General features: G+C 42.9%; 1 protein-coding gene across 1 annotated transcript; it reads left to right on the forward strand.

Moving 5' to 3' along the window:
- The first annotated feature begins 573 nt into the window (after positions 1-573).
- Tex37 (testis expressed 37) lies at positions 574-9,943 on the forward strand. Its single transcript, XM_036180341.1, has 5 exons — positions 574-641; positions 2,240-2,357; positions 4,661-4,697; positions 6,216-6,308; positions 9,444-9,943. The coding sequence occupies exons 3-5, from the start codon at positions 4,671-4,673 to the stop codon at positions 9,864-9,866; spliced, it is 543 nt and encodes a 180-aa protein (XP_036036234.1). The 5' UTR covers positions 574-641; positions 2,240-2,357; positions 4,661-4,670; the 3' UTR covers positions 9,867-9,943.
- The last annotated feature ends 9,394 nt before the right edge of the window (positions 9,944-19,337 follow it).

The following is a 19,337-nucleotide window of genomic DNA, read 5'->3' on the forward strand; positions in this document are numbered from 1 at the left end:
TATTTAGGGTGTGGTGCTCAGTAATTCAGGCCTCCACTGGGGTCTTGGGATGTGCCTGTTAAGACATTTTATTGAACAACGAAGTGAGAGGCCCTGAATTCTTATGCCCCAATAATAATTTCAGGGGCTTTTGATAGTGTTTTCTCCTCCGCAGTGAACCCCCACCACCTGTCCTGCATAGTCCAAGCTCCTGGAAAACTCTGGGCCTCAGCTCTCTCCTCTAAGGACAGTAGGGGGCGACCGTGACAACACCGTTTCTTGTTTCAATTTATTCTCAAGTTGGCACAGAGAAAGGTGACGACAGCTAGCAGGGCCAATATCGTGAATCCTAGATAAAGTAGATGTCATTTGGCAGCCCCCGGAGAAACCTGGCCTTCGGGGACCGCCAGGCTATGCTTCAGGACCGGGAAAGGACAGAGCCTGTGTGCTCCTGGTGCAGCAGCATTGCCTGGGGGACAGATCGCTCTGAACTGTCATTTCCAGAGCTGTCTCCTTGAACGCTAATGACCCACCACTATGAAACAGCACAGCATCCTCAGTAGAGAGCACAATCCCTCCTAGAGATGAGGCAATCTCACCGGGATTTTTAACTAGGTCACTTCCTCTTGCCCGGCTGTGCCAAAGAAGATCTACTTTACCTGGTTGGTTGTTTTCGAAGTGAGTGGGGCTTAATTTGTGCTGAGGGCCCTGACCGAGGCCCTTTTTTTGTGTGTGTGGGGGGGAATGTCTGTTTGATAAAGAGTGCCACCTGCCCCGCCCCAAGGCTCTAGGAGAGGGCGTGGTACTTTGTAATGTGGCCTGGCTGTTTGTGTTTCTGGTGTTCAGGGAAAGGCTGCTCCTAATTAAAGGCACAAATGCTTTAATCCCTGGCCTGGGGGCTTCCCATGGCGCATTAGCCCTGTTAGGAAGGAAGTGGATTGTAATCCCTTTAATAGAAGCCTGGAGGAACTGGGGCTTCTGAGTTGAGAGAATTTCTTCCTGTGATCTAACAATATTAACAAGCTGAATTTACATAGACAGAAGTTTGCCGGGCCTGGCTCTCCCTTCGGGGTACAGGAGTTGAAGTGGGATTCATGCTAAGAAGGGCTTTGGGGACTTTCTGCAGCAATAATTAAAGTCCTACAGCATACTAGACCTGGAGTGAAGCAGCTAAATGCACATCACCTCCTTTGCTTTTCACAGTCAAGCCTGTGAGTGTGTATTTGGGCAAGTATTTTATCAATGTCGAGGTGATTATTTTCACTGGAGGAAGGAGCGGAGGACTGAAGATCAAATGATGTCCCTGGGAGCACTGGATCCTGTTCAGGCAGTCTCTGTTGCTCGCTTCCCCCATTTTGCAACCTTTTAAACACTGTTTAGTTTAGCACAACCATGCTTCTACAGTCCTATTGGTTACTAAATTTTTATTTAATACATCTTACCCTACACCACACAGTGTGCACCCACACACACACACCCAAGGTGAATTATCTGGAAACCTTGAGGTCAGGATCAACCTTCAGAATTACAGGGAAAACTATACAAAACAAAACAAGACAAAATCTACTTTTCATCATATTTCCCATCCCTTACAGATGTAGAAAACATATATTTGCATGTTAATAAAGCAGATGCTAGAGAGACATGTAACTCTGGGTGATTGTGGTACATGCAGAGGCAAGTGGATGCCTGTGAGTTCCAGGACAGCCAGGGCTACAAAGAGAAACCTTGTCTCGAAAAACCAAAAGAGAAAGAGAGCTATATAACAATGGGGACTGGGGGGCGGGCAGGGGAGGGAGAGAGAGAGAGGAGAGAGAGAGAGAGAGAGAGATCAGTGGAAATGGCTCAGTTAGTTGGTACAGTGTTTACCACACTAGCATGAAGACCTGAGTTCAGATTTCCCACACCTACATAAAAAAGCCAGGGCATGGAGGAACATATCTGTGCTCTCAATGCTGTGGAGGCAGAGAGGTGATGGATCCCTCCAGCTCACTGGCCAACTAGCCTACCCAAATCAGGTTCAGTGTGAGACCCTGTCTGTCTCAATAGGGGGGAGTGATGTTGACCTCCAGTTTCTACATGTGTGTAAGCATGCTCTCTCTCTCTCTCTCTCACGCACACGCACACGCACACACACACACAGGTGCACACAGATACATAAATACCACACACACACACACAAAGGAGCATATTGTGTTGCCTTGTAAAATGTTAAATTTAGTACTATGTGATGATGATTTGTGTTGTGGTCTGTGGCTAGGAAAACTGAACAATTCAGGTTCTCAGTCTCCAGTGAAGGACTCTGTGGAGCAGACTTACCTGCCAGGCTGCAGGGACAGCACCCAGTTACTCCTGCAGGCTTCTCTCTCAAGTGCTAAGTAAGTAAACGAATGTGCATCCTGTCTCTATGCACTTGGCAATCTCATTTGTCTTTGGTGACTAGTTTTTGAACCCAGCATAGCGTTTTCTAGTTTCACCCCTCTGTAGTAGGGGCAGAACTTTCTGAGTAATGTCCCACACTATGCCTGCACCACATTTGGCTAACCATTCAGCTGCTGGTGGCCATTCAGGCATCATGAATTCTGCTGCTATGAGCAGTGGTAATCCAGTATCTCTGATCCCCTCCCTGCTTTTAATTCCTTTTGATTTATGACTAAAAGTGAACTTTCCAAACCACATGGTTCTTCTCCATGTGTTTTTTAAACATTTATTTATTTATATTTGTATGTGCATGTGGTGGTCAGAGGGCAACTTTCAGGAATTTGTTCTCTCTTTTCACCATGTAAATCCCAGGTTCAAACATAGGTAGTGCCACTTGGTGGCAAGAATCTTTCACTGTTGAGCCATCTTGTGTGCCCCTGTGCTTAACTATTGTGAGACTTCCAAGCTATTTTCACTAGCTGCACCGTTTTACACCACCACCAAGAGTGTGTGAGAACCACACTTGCTACTTTCTTCTCTGCACTGTTTGCTTTTAAATAGCCTTACTAGTACAAGTTAAAGAGAGTAAGACTTTGAAAAATATGTGAGGTGGGCTCTAAGGCAATATGAAACCTGCAGAGGCATGGGTTTAGCTAAACCCAGGCTGATGTCATCAACCAACTACCTCTCCTGGAAATAGCTGGACCTGCAGAGTAGTGACAAGCATCTCCCCTCCAGTACCATCCCATCAGGTTTGTTCTGGCCCAGTTGGTCCAGATGTACTGAGACTCCAGGAGGGCTAAGCCAAGGACAGGGGAACTGACATTCAGGGAGAGGGACAACTAGCTACTCACATCACAATGACCAGGGCCAATGACCAAAACAGTTTCAATTGTGTAGGTCAGGGATGATCTCAGGGGCAGGTGTGTCAGCGAGACAGTGCCAACAGGACTTTCCATACAGCAGGGACTCCTGAGGTTGGAAGGGCAGGAACATTGAGTCTTGTCAAAAGGAAAGGAGGTAGGCTCTGAACTAAAGCGGGCCCTGGGCTGTCTGTATTCAGGGAGGAGGAAACATGGAATATCAGCTGAGGTCTGGCCACTACCTAGCCAGGTCACAGCTGGCTGATCAGCATGGACCACAGGGCAGAGTAGTTCCTGGTAGTGAAATGAAGGAGTGGTTGCTGGGGATGTAGATCGGTTGGTGGGGTGCTTACCTAGTATACACAAGGCCCTGAGTTCAATTCCTAGCACCACATTAAACAGACATGGTGGTGCACACTTGCTTTTTGGTTTCTTTTTTTCTTTTTTTTTTTTTTTTTTTGTCTTTGAGATAAGGTCTCTGTATGTAGTCCTGGCTGGTATACAACTCACTATGTAGGCCAGACTAGCCTTGAATGCACAGTGATCCACCTGCCTCTGCCTCCTGTATGCTGTATACTTGTAACACCCGGTACTCAGGAGGCTGACATAGGACGATCACAATTTGAGGTGATTCTCAACTGCACGGAGGTTTGAGGCCAGCCTGGGCTGCCTGAAACCCTGTCAGAAAGGTGAAAGAGAGAGAGAGAGACACAGAGAGAGACAGAGACAGAGACAGAGAGACAGAGAGACACAAATAGAAACAGAGACAGAAAGACATACAACATGGCTTCCCTCAAGATTTCAGGGCTGGGCATGGGGGACATTGGACATTCATGTTCATCCTTAGTCTGGGAATGCCTCACAACTTTCTTTATGTTGGACAGCCTACTTCTGAACTGGAGTGCTGGAGCCCCAGGCCTGAGCCTTGCCTCCTCCGGGCAGGGTGGGCCCTGGTTTACACTGGCTGGGGAGATCCCACATTACACACACCTCTGCAACTCAGTGCCAGCGATGTTTAGAAGCTCAAAGTGGCCATGCTGGGGTATTTACTTCCTAGGGATTGGCAGATGCTGTAAAGTCACGGCTTCTGTTCCTTCAAAATTTGGTTATTAAGCTTGCTTTGCTATTTGATGCACCTTTTGGAGAGGTGGAGCATCAAATCAGTGAATTCTAATTCCTCCGAATTCTGCGTATAGTCTCCTTGTCACAGGGCCCCATACACCCATCCCTAGTGCCTCCATTGACTCCAGAAAATATGCAAGGTAGAATCTTAGGGAAGGTGGAGAGGGGATGAACTAAGGGGACCAGAGCAGTCCTGCTTGCTTGTATAGCTGTGGAAATAGTGGGATATTGCCTCTGCTTGAGGCAGAGCAGGGCTAACCGACATGTCTTTCTAGGTCCTTGGCCATGGCATGTATGGTGAACCCCAAAAAGGTGAGTAATGTAGGTTTCTATATCCTATAACAGTCTCAGAGTGAGCTACACAACACAAGGGAAAGTCTGAACCACTCTGGAGATTGATTTGTTTATCATGCTGTGACTGGGCACTCATGGTGTGATGTACGAGGCATTAGCACTGGACTACAGAGACTGAGAGAGCTAAAACAAGGCCTCAGTCTAGAGTACTTCATTAAGTTTGTTTTGTGGTGGTTGCTTTTGTTTTTGAGTATATTTATTTTTTGTGTTTTTGAGACTGAGTCTCATTATGCAACCCTGACTGACCTGGAACTTGTTATGTCTTGCTGTGTAGACCAGGCTTGTCTCAAACTCACAAAGATCAGCCTGTTTCTGTCTCAATGATGAGATTAAAGCACCACACTTGGCTAAATTATTTTTTGTTTGCTTTTTAAAAAATATGTTTATTTTTATTTTGTGTGGTGTGAGTGTTTTGCATGTATGCATGTATATGTGTGTGCCTGGTGCTCGCAGAAGCCAGAAGAAGGCATTGAATGCCCTGAACCTGGAGTTATGGATGGTTATGAGACTCTATATGGGTGCTGGGAACTGAACCCAGATCCTCCACAAGATCAGCAAGTGCTCTTCCCTGCAGAGCCATCTTTCTGTCCCAGCTTGCTTGTTCTTTGGTGGTTTTTGTTCTTTGAAGCCAATGTTATCAGGTTTTGTCTGTTTTTGTTTTTGAGACAAGATCTCTCTCCATAGTCTTGGCTATCCTGGAACTCACTCTGTAGCCCAGGCTGGCCTCAAACTCACAGAGATCTATCTGCCTCTGTCTCCTGAGTGCTGGGATTAGAGGTGTGCACCACCATGCCTGGCTAACAGCCAGTGTCTTTTGTGGTCCATGTGCCTTTTATTCCTGAACTTCCTGCTTCTACCTCCCAAGTGCTGTATTATAGGTGTACCACCATGCCCAGCTACTTCATTAAATTATTCTCTTAACATTTATTATTTGTGTGCTCTCTCTCTCTCTCTCTCTCTCTCTCTCTCTCTCTCTCTCCTCTCTCTCTCTGTGTGTGTGTGTGTGTGTGTGTGTGTGTGTGTGTGTGTGTGTACAGATGCCCTCAGAGGTCACAGGCATCAGATTTCCCTAGAACTACATACAGGTAATTGTGGCTGCCTTATGTTGGTCCTGGGAATTGAACTGTGGTCTCCTGAAGGAACACTTGTACAGTGTATTACTGAAGCAGATGGGAAAGGAGGAAGGCTTTTGTTCTTGAGAGCTGGGGCATAAAGAAGTGGAGACTGACTTAGAAGATGCCCAGGAGTTTGCTTGTTGGCAGGGGAACAGTTTTGTTTTCATCAGGTAGTGAGCATGTGTCAGGCTCCTGTGATGGTGGGAAGAGGGCCCTGAGGGACAGAAGCCAGATCCCTCACGACTCCTGACGCCAGGCCCCAAAGCTGCCTGCGATTTTATAGTCAAGAAGTCTTGAAAGAGCCTTAAATTGAAGAATGACAGGGCCAGGCTCTTGTTTTCTTTTCTCACTTGTCCTCTAGAACTACGTGGACCTAGACATATACAAGAGCTCATACATGGTCGACTATAAGCCCTTCACGAAGCACAAATACTCCAGAGTCACGCCACAAGAGGTATGAGTCCCTGGAGTTATCTTTATTTATTATGTTATTTTTATATGTGTTTCACCTGATGTATGTGTGTAGTACAAAAACTGTGTACGCATACAGTGCCCAAAGAAGTCAGAAGAAAGTGTTGGATCCTCTGGAGCCAGAATTATGGATGGTTGTGAGCCATCAAGGCAGTACTGGTGACTGAACCCTGTTCCTCTGCAAGTGTAGCGACTGTCCTTAATCACTGAACTATTTCTCCAGGCCCATGATCATTATCATTATCTATCTATCTATCTATCTATCTATCTATCTATCTATCTAGGTTTTTTGAGACAGGGTTTCTCTGTGTAGCTTTGCGCCTTTCCTGGCACTCGCTTTGTAGCCCAGGCTGGCCTCGAACTCACAGAGATTCACCTGGCTCTGCCTCCTGAGTGCTGGGATTAAAGGTGTGTGCCACCACCGCCTGGCATGATTATTATTTTAATGTGGACATTGTGGCTTTTAAAATAGTCAGTGACTGGGGACTTCAATTAGAGCTTTTGCATGTTTGTGTGTGCGTACACATGCATGCACGTGATATGCCAAAATGTATAGCACATGTAAAACTTGAACTATTATACATTTATAGATTAAATAACACTGACAAGAGCCAGCAAGATGGCTCAGCGGATAGAGGTGCTTGCCACCAAGCCTGAGTTCAATTCCCAGGACCCACATGGTAGAGGGAGTGAGCTAATTCCCATAGTTGTTTTTTACTTCCTCATTTACCATGGCATGTGTGTATATACCTCCCTGTACACCATGGTGTGTACACGTGCATGTACAACAAATAATTAAATGCAACAAAAATTTAAATAACATTGAGAAAACCAACAGCAATGTTGGTTCTCTTACAACACATATTCTGAATGCTAGCCTAAGCTCATGTTTTTATAGAATTCCTGTAATTTTTCTTGTTGTTTATTTTGAAATAAAGTCTCGCATGGTCTAGCATTGAGCTTGCTATATAGCCAAGGATGCCCTTGAACTTGAATTTCTGATACTCCTGCTTCCACCTCTTAGGTACTAGGAAGATAGGCATGTGCATCAGGCTGGGTTTATGTGGTGCTGGGGATTGAACTCAGAACCAGGCAAGCCCTCTAATCTGCCCAGACCTAGGCCCTTCCTTCTCTCCTGTTCCTCCTCTCCTCTTTCACTTTAAAGAGAGAATTACTTGAGCTGGGGAGATTACTCATTTGATAAACTACTTGCTGTACAAGCATGAGGACCTGAGTTTGAGTCATAAAACTCATACAAAAAACCAGGCATAGTAACATGTGCTTATAATCCCAGTGCTAGGGAGGCAGAGACAGGCAGATCCCTGGAACTCATTGGCCATGCAGATGGGCACCAGTGAGAGACCAGTGAGATAAGGTGAATCTAAGAAATAACATATGAAATTGATCTTTGGTCTCCACATGTCCTTGTACAGATGTGCACATGACCACACCCCCCTCCCTGTGTGTTGCTTTCATGAGAGCACACAGACACACAGATACACATACACACACACACACACACACACACACACACACACAGATTAAATAAAAATAAAATGTACTATGTAATGAGGAACAATTTGTATTATGTTGGCCTGCATACATGTATGTGCACTATATGTATGCCTGGTATCCACGAAGGCCAGAGGAGGGCATCAGATCTTTTGGTACTGAAGTTAGTTGGCTTTAAGCTGCCATGTTGGTTCTAGGAACCAAACTGCAGTCCTTTGCAAGAGCAGCAAGTGCTAATAACCACCGAGCCATCTCTCCAGCCCCATTGGTATGTAATTTTTGAAAAGTGAATTATTCATACCCATCAGTAGCTTTCATTCTCGCTAAGCATTGTGGGTATCACTCATTTCCTGTGTAGTGCTGGACTATTACACTCTACAAACTCTCCACAGTGTGGGTGTTCCTTCCCTTGGTGGACACTTGAGCTGTTTTCTTCCCAATTGTTTTTGAGGAGAGGAAGCCCATCCTAATGTGCAAGAGTTTCTTATGCCTGGAGTGGGGTTGCTAATTCTCAAGTGTGTGAGCAACACGGTTTCCCCTAAAAGCTTCTAGTTTGTACCATTGCTAGTGGTGGCAGCCATGGTGACACTGCTGTCTTGTGCAGCTTGAAACGGTTCGAAAATTCGGTGAGTGCGGAATCATACAGTCCGTGGTCATAATTCTCCTTTTTCAGTTTTTGTCTTGTTTTTCAAGACAGGGCTTTTCTCTCTGTGTAACCCTGGCTATGCTGGTATTGCCTCGATGGCTGGTCTAGAACTCAAGAGTTCTACCTGCCTTGCCTCTACCTCCCAAGGCTGGGATTAAAGGTGTGTGCCACCACTGTGCAACTTTTTCTGTTTTAAATTTTAAATTATTTATGTTCGTATGTGTGTAAGGTACATTTGTGCCAGGATGCCCACACACACATACTACACTATTGCACAACCAAGCACACACAGTAAATAAAAGTGCTATAAAAAGAAATCAAGCTGGGCAGTGGTGGCACATGCCTTTAATCCCAGTACTCGGGAGGCAGAGGCAGGTGGATCTCTGTGAGTTTGAGGCCAACCTGGTCTACAAAGTGAGTTCCAGGACAGGTGCAAATCTACACAGAGAAACCCTCTTTCAAAAAACAAACAAACAAAAAATCAAAACTGGCTGGGCTATGGTGCAGCACACCTTTAATTCCAGCACTTGGGAGGCAGAGGCAGGTGGATCTCTGTGAGTTTGAGGCCAGCCTAGGCTATAGAGTGAGTTCTAGTACAACAGCCAAGGTTACACAGAGAAACCCTGTCTTGAAAAACCAAATAAGTAAAAAAAAAAAAAAAAAATTATGAGTCTGGGTCTTTTGCCTATATATATGTCTGTCCCACATGCATGTCTGGTGCCCAAACAGGCCACAGGGGTGTCCAGTCCTCTGGAATTGGAGTTATAGATAGTTGTGGGCCACCACATGGGTGCTGGGACACAACCTTGGCCCTTTGCAAAAGCAGCCAATGTTCTCAATATTCAAGTCATCTCTCCAGCCCTGAACTTCCCTTTTTTAAAAGTCATGTGGCTTTTGTCTGGAGTGCTTTGAGGGACACTGCCTTGGGGACCTTTCTCAGTCTTCCCTTTGTTTCTTTAGCAGGCCAAACTTGATGCTCAGCTCCGAAACAAAGAGTTTTACCGGCCCATGCCCAGCCCCAACCCCAAGTTGGAGGATGGGTACCCTGCCTTCAAAAGACCCTACATGACTGCAAGAGACTTGGGAGTCCCTGGCTTCTTCCCACCACAGGTTCCGGTAGCCCCTGTGAAGAATGAGAGCAGGTTCACCAACACCTGCCATATTGTATACCCAGCTTCCCTGGCTCTGTACCTGGCCCAGTATGAGCCCCACCGGCTTCATCAGAGAACAGACTTCCCATGCCTCATGGAGCCTGAGCTGCAGCCTGCTCCAGATGTGGGCAAGGGCTACCTTCTACTCCCTGGCTGTTTCTGTCCTCCTCATCCGAGAGTCAAGGTCCCCATCTTGAATAGGTGGGGGCCCTTGATGCCATTTTACCAGTAGAGATGTGAGAATGCCTGTTGTTTCAATGCATGAGGAAATTCCACACCAGCACTCACAGAGAAGGCACCAAAAATAAACCTGGGAAGATGTTCCTTATGGCAAGTGGTATTGTTTCATCATAACCATCAGCATTATCTCAGTGCAGGAGGAGGGAGGAAAAGGGAAAAGGAGCGAGAATTAGTGTGTGTGTGTGTGTGTGTGTGTGTGTGTGTGTGTGTGTGTGTGTGTGTGTGTGCCCTACTGGAATTAGTGTCATTCTTATTTCTTATAGTTTTGGAGTGTTGAGTATAGAACGTATGCATAGCTGTGTGAGTGGTGGTGCCTGCATGCCATGGTACACGTGTGGAGGTCAGAGGACAATCTTAGGTGGCAGTCTTTATACTTTAAGATAGGGCCTTTGGCTGCTTACCCTAGGCTAGCTGGCCATAAGCTTCTGGGGAGGGGGGTGTTTCCCCTCTCTGCTTCTATTTAGCTGTAAGAGCACTGGGATTAAAGATGCACTGTTGTACCCAGCTTTACGTGGGTTCTGGGGATTCAATCTCAGGTCCTCATGCTTACACACTGTGGTAGTTTGAGTGTAATCTTATAGAGAGTGACACTATTAGGAAGTGTGGCTTTGTTGGAGTGGGTATAGCCTTGTTGGAAGAAGTATGTCACTGTGGGGGAGGGCTTTGAGGTTTCCTATGCTCAGGATACTGCCCAGTGTGTCAGTTGACTCCCTGTTACCTGCAAGAATAAGGACTCTCAGCTACTCTAGCACCACATCTGCCTGCACACTACCATGTCCCACCATGATAATAATGAGCTGAACCTTTAAAACTGCCAATTAAAAGTGTTTTCTTTATAAAACATGATGTCATGATGTCTCTTCACTGTAGTTAGAGTTTTCCTCCCTGGCCCAGTCAGGACAAATCTCTCTTACCCACCAGTCCCACAGTTGCTCAGACCCAACCAAGAAAGCACACAGAAACTTACATTGTTTAGAAACTGTATGGCTGAGGCAGGCTTCTTGTTATCTACTTCTTCTATCTTAAATTAACCCATTTCTGTTAGTCTATACTTTGTCACATGGCTTGTGGCTTACCAGTGTCTTAAATGTTGCTTTTCATGGCAGCGGCTGGCGGTGTCTCTCCCTAGCCTTCTACTTCCGAGAATTCTCTTCTCTCTTGTCCCACCTTATACTTCCTGCCTGGCCACTGGCCAATCAGAACTTTATTTACACAGAGCGATATCCACAGCACTTCCCCTTTTCTTTTTTTTTTTTAAGGAAGGTTTTAACTTTTACATAGTACAATTACATATAACAAAACAATTATCAAGCAAGAATTACAGTTACAATATTAAAGAAGATACCCTATCTATCTTATATTTGTGAGTCTAAGGTTTTATATCTAACTTACCTTTTATCAAAACTGAGGAAATTATAACTATCTAGACTTCAACCACATCAAAGACCTCAGAAGGATATAATATTACCTGAGAACTGGGAGAAGGATGCAAGCAACTTTTGGGAGTCTTGCAGGGTAGACAGAGACAGTTGGCAGCCTGAACAGTCACCTAATGTTCCTTTGTAAAGTTGGGGCATTTGTTTTTAGCCCACAGGGCTAGAGTCTCTTGGTCACTTCTCTCAGTGTCCTGTAGAATGTCTGGCAGTTTCCTCTGCGAAGCAGGAACCTGAAGGAACATTTTGTCAAGCAAAGTTTAGTGTTCATCTTTCTATGGGTCCTGTATGTCTAGTCGATCAAGCAGTCCAGGCAAGAACAGTTTCTTGTCCAAATGGCTATTTTTGCCAAAGTGAAGATAAACTCCATATGAAGTGTCTTTAATGCCCATCCTCCTCTCTGAAGTAAAACAGTGTTGCCAGGAGCAGACATGTCTTACTGTCCAGAAAGTCTAAATTTTAAAAATATTTTAAATGCCATATTCTGTAGGTCTTTGAAGTATTTGAAGATTACCTATCTATCTGAAATATCTCTATGTATATCTAGAAGACTTAACTAACATGGCTAAGAGCATGATTATCATAGATGACTAATTATTAATCTATTTTTAATTATCCATTTCAATTTAAAATATGAGCTATACAAACATAATACCTTAAACACGAGTAGAAATATACACACAGTATAACAAAATTAACTTTAAGTTTGTATCAACAGACTAAAATCTATAGCAATGTAAAACATTTTAAATGAGTTGTTGTTCTTTAGAAGTAAGTTCATTAATCTACCCTTTCATCCTATCATATCTATATCATATCCCCTTTTTATCTTTAGAAAGAGATTGCATTTATAATCAACCTGTTTTAAATAAAATAGTGGTTTTTCTCTGTCCCACACCAGAGGGCTCTTCTGATTTGGGACAGAAGAAGGTCTTAACCTTTTGTTTTAGCAATATGTCTGGGTTTAGAGAAGGAGTGAGCCAATTCCATCTGCAAAGCCAGCTGGGAATTTGGGCGTAGAATTCTCTTCTCTCTTGTCCCGCCTTATACTTCCTGCCTGGCCACTGGCCAATCAGAACTTTATTTACACAGAGCAATATCCACAGCACTTCACAGCAATAGAAACCTTAACACACACACAGCAAGAGCTTTATGCCCTGAGCCATCTCCAGAGCCCACCATATTTATTTATTTTTGATGGGAGTGGTTTTGTTTGTTTATGTTTTTTCCCTGTATTTTGGTGGAGGCCAGCGGTGGAAGGGTTGCACCACAGTGTGCTTGTGGAGGTCAGCGAACGATTTGTGGGAGTCAGTCAGTTCTCTCCTGCCATCACATGGGTCCTAGGTTTGAACTCAGGTTGTCAGGCTTGGCAACAAATGCCCTTACTGCTGAGCTGTCTCGCTGGTCCTGGGTGAGAGTTTTTGAAACAAGGTCTCATTTTATAGCCCAACTGGCCTGGACTTTACTGTAATGGGTAGCTGGTCCAGCTTTGACCTTGAAGTACTACCCCTAGTGAGGCAGCAGGTAACTGCTACACCTGCCTTTGACCTGCCCCTGGGGCATGGCCTCTTTGGACCCTTAAGACCTGAGATGCTCGTAGTGCTGGCTCTCTTGGCTACCTCATGATCCTGGATGCTGGATTGCAGACCAAGTCAGAGTTCTCCAGAGAACTGCATTGGCCTGCACCTTGCCTCTCCCAGATTCTGTAACCTATCCATTTGCTGGTTTTAAGTCACCCCAAAATAAACCTTTTTTGACAACTATCAGATAAACTACATGGAATTGCCTTGTTAATTGCCACTTTACCTTACTATATAACTTAGGCTGGCCTTGAATCTTTTTGTTGTTGTTCATTTTTATTTATTTATTTATTTTTCTATTATCAGCTTTATACAATACAAATTCCTATCCTAAAGTAAAATGTTTCACTGAGGCTTGCCCAGTAATTGAGTAAAACCAAAATTTATTACAAGCCACAGTCATCCTAGGGTCCCCCCTGCTATATAGCCTTCCTGGTTCTGTGGGTTGCAGTCTGATTGTTCTTTGCTTTATATCTAGTATCTGCTTATGAGTGAGTACATACCATGTTTGTATTTCTGGGTTTGGGTTACTACACTCAGGATGATATTTTCTAGTTTCATCCATTTACCTGCAAATTTCATGCTGTCATTGTTTTTCTCTGCTGAGTAGTATTCCATCATGTATATGTACCACATTTTTTAAAATCCATTCTTCAGTTGACAGGCATCTAGGATGTTTCAGGTTCTGGCTATTATGAATAATGCTGCTATGAACATAGTTGAGCATGTATCTTTGTGGTATGATTGAGCATTCCTTGGGTATATATGCTCAAGAGTGGTATGGCTGGAACTGAGGACCAAACCCAGGGCCTTGTGCTTGCTAGGCAAGCGCTCTACCACTGAGCTAAATCCTCAACCCCCGGCCTTGAATCTTATAGGATGCTCCGGCTCAGCCTCCCAAACTCTGGGATTACAGGCATGTCTTTCTTTATAATAAGTAGAACTCCTCTCCTGTCCTATGTCATTGGTTTAACAAGCTCAAAGTTTGTGTAAATGCAATCATATGGGGGTCACACTTTTAACTACAGAGGCCACCTCAGGCAATAAACTGAAAAGATCCATGGCAGCAGACCTCCTGCAGAGTCTTACTGTTTCATCATTTTCTGACAGATAGGATTTTAATGTCTTTCCAGAGAGCTTGGGTGTTGGACATAACTCCCGAGTTCACAGGTTACTTACTGGTATTTAGAAGTGAGATCTGGGAAATAATTAGAATTGGAGGAGTTAATAATGAAGGGGATCATGATGACATTTGTGGCTTTATTTTTATTTAATTTTATTTTAGTGTGTGAGTTGATGTCCCGCCTGCTTAGCTGTGCACCATGTACAAACCTGTTGCCCTCAGAGGCCATAAGAGAGTGTCAGATCCTGGAGTTACAGATAATTGTCAGCCCTCACTGTGGGTGCTGAGAATCAAACCTGGATCCTCTGGAAAAGCAGCCAGTGCTCTTAACTACTGAGCCATCTCTCCAGCCACATTTGTGGCAGAGGAAGAAGGAGAAGGAGGAAGAAGAAAAAAGGAGAAGGAAAAGAGAAGGAGGAGGGGAAGGAGGAGGAGGGGAGGGAAAGGGGAAGGAGAGAAGAAGAGAAGGAAACAGAGACCTGAGCTGGCACCCTGCCTCATTTCCCCATGTAATCCTCCACCATGTTCTAATGAAGGACAAGGTCTCCCAATCTTGTACCATATAGGCTGTCATTCCTTGTCATTTTTTGACCCTGTGAGGGACACCTTGCAAGTAGGCTACAGATACAGGGCTGGGGCTTAGAGGTAAGGCCAACAGTCCTTGAATATGAATATTCCATGGGATTTATAAAATATAGCCACAGGTGCTATCTTCCTTCATGCTCATTTCCCCCCAGACTTAGGAATTTCCATGCCCTTTTCATAGCAGGGACAAGGTACCAAGCAGCTGGACAGGGATTCACTTTGTGGATTCAGACTTCTGTTGAATGGCTTCTTCCAGGTGAACTTTACCTCCAACCCACATTCTCTGCTGGTAACAACTTCTGAGAGTGCCTGCCTGGAGAGGGCACCTGGGCCTCCTTGAGAAAATGTGGGCATCAGGTCCAAATGAACACTGTAGAGTCTGGAGCCAGTTCCAGGGATTCATGTGTGTATCCAGTTCAGAGGAGTGACTGGTACTGTATAGGAGAAGGAACAGAATTCAGTACTGAGCTCCTGGGAGAAGGGAACAGCAGTCAGGCTCTCCTGGAGAGAAATATAATAGATGTGGGTTAGGAATTCTGTGTTGAAATATGTGAAATCGTTCAGGTGGAGCCACATTCCAGAATGTGCTCATTAATCTCCAAATGTGTGTGTGTGTGTGTGTGTGTGTGTGTGTGTGTGTGTGTGTGTGTGTGTGTGTTACATTATATGTAATGTATGCACACTTTTTTCATTATTTTGGTAGAAGGCAAGAGTGGAGGGGCTGCACACACACACACACACACACACACACACACACACACACACACACACAGAATCATTGTTGTGGGGCCCCATCATCTTTCTGGAGACTTCTAATTCAATGTTAGGCCTGGTTGTGATTCCCTGCAGAAAACTGATAGAGACTTGAACACAAAAACGTATAGGCAGCTAACTGTTTAAAGAATCAAAATAGAACCAAAGAACTGAGATTAGTAGCAATAAAATAGTCTTTTAATTTTTTTTATTTTCTTCTGTCCCATATCAGAAGATGGCTCTTTCTTCTGACATGATACAGAGATTTCTCATTTTCCTTTTAACAACATGGTTGGGTTTAAAGAAGGAGAGAGCCATTCTCCAACTCCAAAGCCAGCTTTAGTTTTTAAATGAACTGGGACTATAAGAAGACCATCTGTGTTAAGTGTCTTTAGAGAAAAGCAGAAACAAATATTTAGGAAGACTTACAAAATTTTATAGATGTTATACCAATAGACCAATTTACTCTTTTTCTTGGGACATTTTTTCTAGATGATTTGTCCTTTTTCTTCAGTTGTCTCATTTGTCCAGTGTTCTTCAGATTCCTAAGCCTTCATTTTCCTAAAAGACAAAAACAAAATCCCTTCCCCAAGACTAACTTTGGGGAGGTTCCCTTTAGGCAAGTTACATCAGATTAAATGAAAAGGCATGTATTAATGGTATAAGTGAGTTTAAACTGGATGGTCATGCTGGTTGATGAACTATCACCTCTTCTAATTAAGAGGTCTCTCTTGTTCAGATAGAACCTTTATCAATTTTTATGGTATCCACAGCTTATCTTCTCCTGTAGAAACGAAAGCAAAACCTTGTCCCCAATGTAACACAAATCCTGGTTTCCATTCTGAGGTCAGCACATCCTTAAAGTATATAGGCTGATTTAATTCTGTAGTTTTTTTTTTCTTTCTTCTATTATCCAATGTCTCTCTGCAGCTGTTGTTCCTTTCTCATTAGCATTGAGAAAATTCAATGTTAATAGAGCATTATGCAATCTATTTCTGGGGTTTTTTGTTAATCCTTTCTGTTTATTTAGCATATCCTTTAGAATTCTATTTGATCTTTCTATGACTGCTTGGCCTGTAGGATTATGTGGTATACCTGTAATATGCTTTATATTGTAATAAGCAAAAAACTGTTTCATTTTAACAGAAACATATGCTGGAGCATTGTCAGTTTTAATTTGTGCAAGTATACCCATGATGGCCTTAACTTCTAGCAAATGAGTGATTACAGAATCAGCTTTTTCAGAACCCAAAGCAGTTACCCATTGAAATATTGAATAAGTATTAATGGTGTGATGTACATGTTTCAGTTTTCTAAAGTCTGCAATGTGAAACACATCCTCCATCTGCCAGATTTCATTCCTCTGAGTAGTCTTTGGGTTACATCCTGCTGGTAATGACGTCTGATTGTAAAAGGAACAAGTAGGACATTTCCTTACAATTTCCTTGGCTTGTTGCCAGGTTGTGGAAAAATCCTTTTTTAAATGTTTACTAATGACATGATGTTTTTTTTTTAAATGAAATTCTGAGGCCTCCAGCACATTTCCTATCAATAATTTATCAATCTCTTCATTACTTTGTGCTAGAGGGCCTGGCAAACCAGTATGGGATCGGATGTGAGTTGTATATAAAGGATACTTCCTATTCCTGATTGTATCTTGTAACTGAATAAAGAGTGAAGTTAACTTTGACTCATCAGGGATAAATTCTGCAGTCTCAATATGTAATACCACTCTTTCAGCATACTGAGAGTCAGTAACTATGTTGAGAGGTTCAGAAAAATCCATTAATACTAACAGAATAACATACAATTCTGATTTTTGAGCTGAATTATGAGGACTTTGAACCACTTTACTTAAATTTTCTGATTTGTAAACTGCCTTTCCTTGTTTGTTTGCATCTGTATAAAATGTACAAGCTCTAGATATGGGTGTTTCCCATACAATTCAAGGCAAAATCCAATCAGCTCTCTTTATAAGTTCAATTCTATTGCTTTTGGAATATTTGCTATCAATGTCTCTTAAAAAATTACTACAAGCTCTTTGCTAAGGTTCACTATCTGCCCATAATATGTCAATGTCCTCCTTAGTTAAAGGTATGACAATTTCTGCTGGGTCTATTCTTGCTAATTGATGAAGTCTGAATTTTCCTTTTAAAATCAAGTCAGAGATCTCTTCCACATAAGTTTTTAATTCTTTTACTCTGTTTATTTGGTAGAAATATCCATTCCAATATAATATCTTCCCTCTGCATTAAAATTCCTACAGGAGAGTGCCTAGAGGGTAAAATACCCAAACTTTAATCAAGCTTTAGATCCACATGATCCACATGTCCTTTCTATACTTTCTTTTCCACCAAGGCCAATTCTTTCTCAGCTTCAGGTGATAATTCTCTTGGAATATTTAAGTCCTTGTCACCTTCTAAGGTTTTGAACAAATTACTCAGTTCATAATTTTTTTGTTTTTGTTTTTTTGAGACAGGGTTTCCCTGTGTAGCTTTGCACCTTTCCTGGAACTCACTTGGTAGCCCAGGCTGGCCTCGTACTCACAGAGATCCGCCTGCCTCTGCCTCCCAAGTGCTGGGATTAAAGGCGTGCACCACCACTGCCCGGCCTCAGTTCATAATTTTTTACGCCAACAACAGTTCGTAGATGGGAAATGTCTCCGAATAATCTTGGAAAATCATTAAGAGTCCATAATCAATCTCTCCTAATTTGCACCTTTTGGGGTCTAATTTTTGTAGACTTATTTTATATTCTAAATAATTAGTAGAATTTCCTCTTTGTATCTTTTCAGGAGCAATGTGTAATCCCTAACAAGGCAAAATTTTCTTTACTTCTTCAAACATTCTTTCTAATGTATCTGCATTTGAGTCAGCTAGTAAAATATTGTCCATGTAATGATAAATTATAGATTTAGGAAATTATGTATTACTTCTCATTACAGATGGTTGTGAGCCACCATGTGGGTGCTGGGAATTTAACTCAGCACCTCTGGAAGAGCAGTTGGTACTCTTAACCTCTAAGCCATCTCTCCAGCCCCTATGTATTATTTTTCATGGTTGTTGTACAAAATATTGGCACAGGGTTGGGCTATTCAACATTCTCTGTGAGAGGACCCTCCATTGATGTTGTTTTACCAGTTGAGAATTATTATAAGTAGGCACCTTGAAGGCAAATCTTCTCTGACCTTTTATTGTAAGGGTATTGAAAAGAAACAGTCTTTTAAATTGATAACTGTAAGAGGCCATCCTTTAGGTAACAGAGTAAGCAAAGGAATTCCAGATTATAGAGAGCCCATTGGCTGAATTACTTTGTTAATTGCTCTTAGGTATGTTACCATTCTCCATTTACCAGATTTCTTTTTAATAACAAATACAGGAGAATTCCAAGAGCTGGTTGATTCTTCAATATGCTGAGCATTGAACTGCTCTTGTACCAACTCTTCTAAAGCCTGGAGTTTCTCTGTTGTTAAAGGCCATTGCTGAACCCATACAGGCTTGTCTGTTAACCATTTTAAAGGTAGAGCTGTTGGTGTCTTTGGAAGATCATCAGTTGTTGTGCCCTGTTCATGTATAATCTGAATGGCTGGTGACTGCTCTTTAGAATAATGCCTCCTAATATTTCTCTCAGAAACATGTGTTAGTTTATGATTTGTTACTGAGATTGGAGGACTGTTAATCTGAGTATTCCATTGTTGTAATATATTACAGCCCCATAAATTCATAGCTATATTAGCCACATATGGCTTTAATTTCCCTCTCTGTCCTTCTGGACCTATACATTTGGGCCATCTTGCACTCTGTTTCACTGGAGATAATGTTCCAATCCCTAACAGCTGAACATTTACCTCCTGAAGAGTCCAAGTTGGATGCAAAATTCTGGTGCAGTTATTGTCACATCCAAACCTGTGTCTACTAAATCTTCCAAGAAAATGGCATTTATTCATATTTTTATTTTGGTCTTTGTTCATTTATAGAGGTTTGCCAAAA

This window comes from Onychomys torridus, chromosome 3 (assembly GCF_903995425.1).
Source record: "Onychomys torridus chromosome 3, mOncTor1.1, whole genome shotgun sequence".
In the NCBI taxonomy this organism is placed as follows: Eukaryota; Metazoa; Chordata; class Mammalia; order Rodentia; family Cricetidae; genus Onychomys; species Onychomys torridus.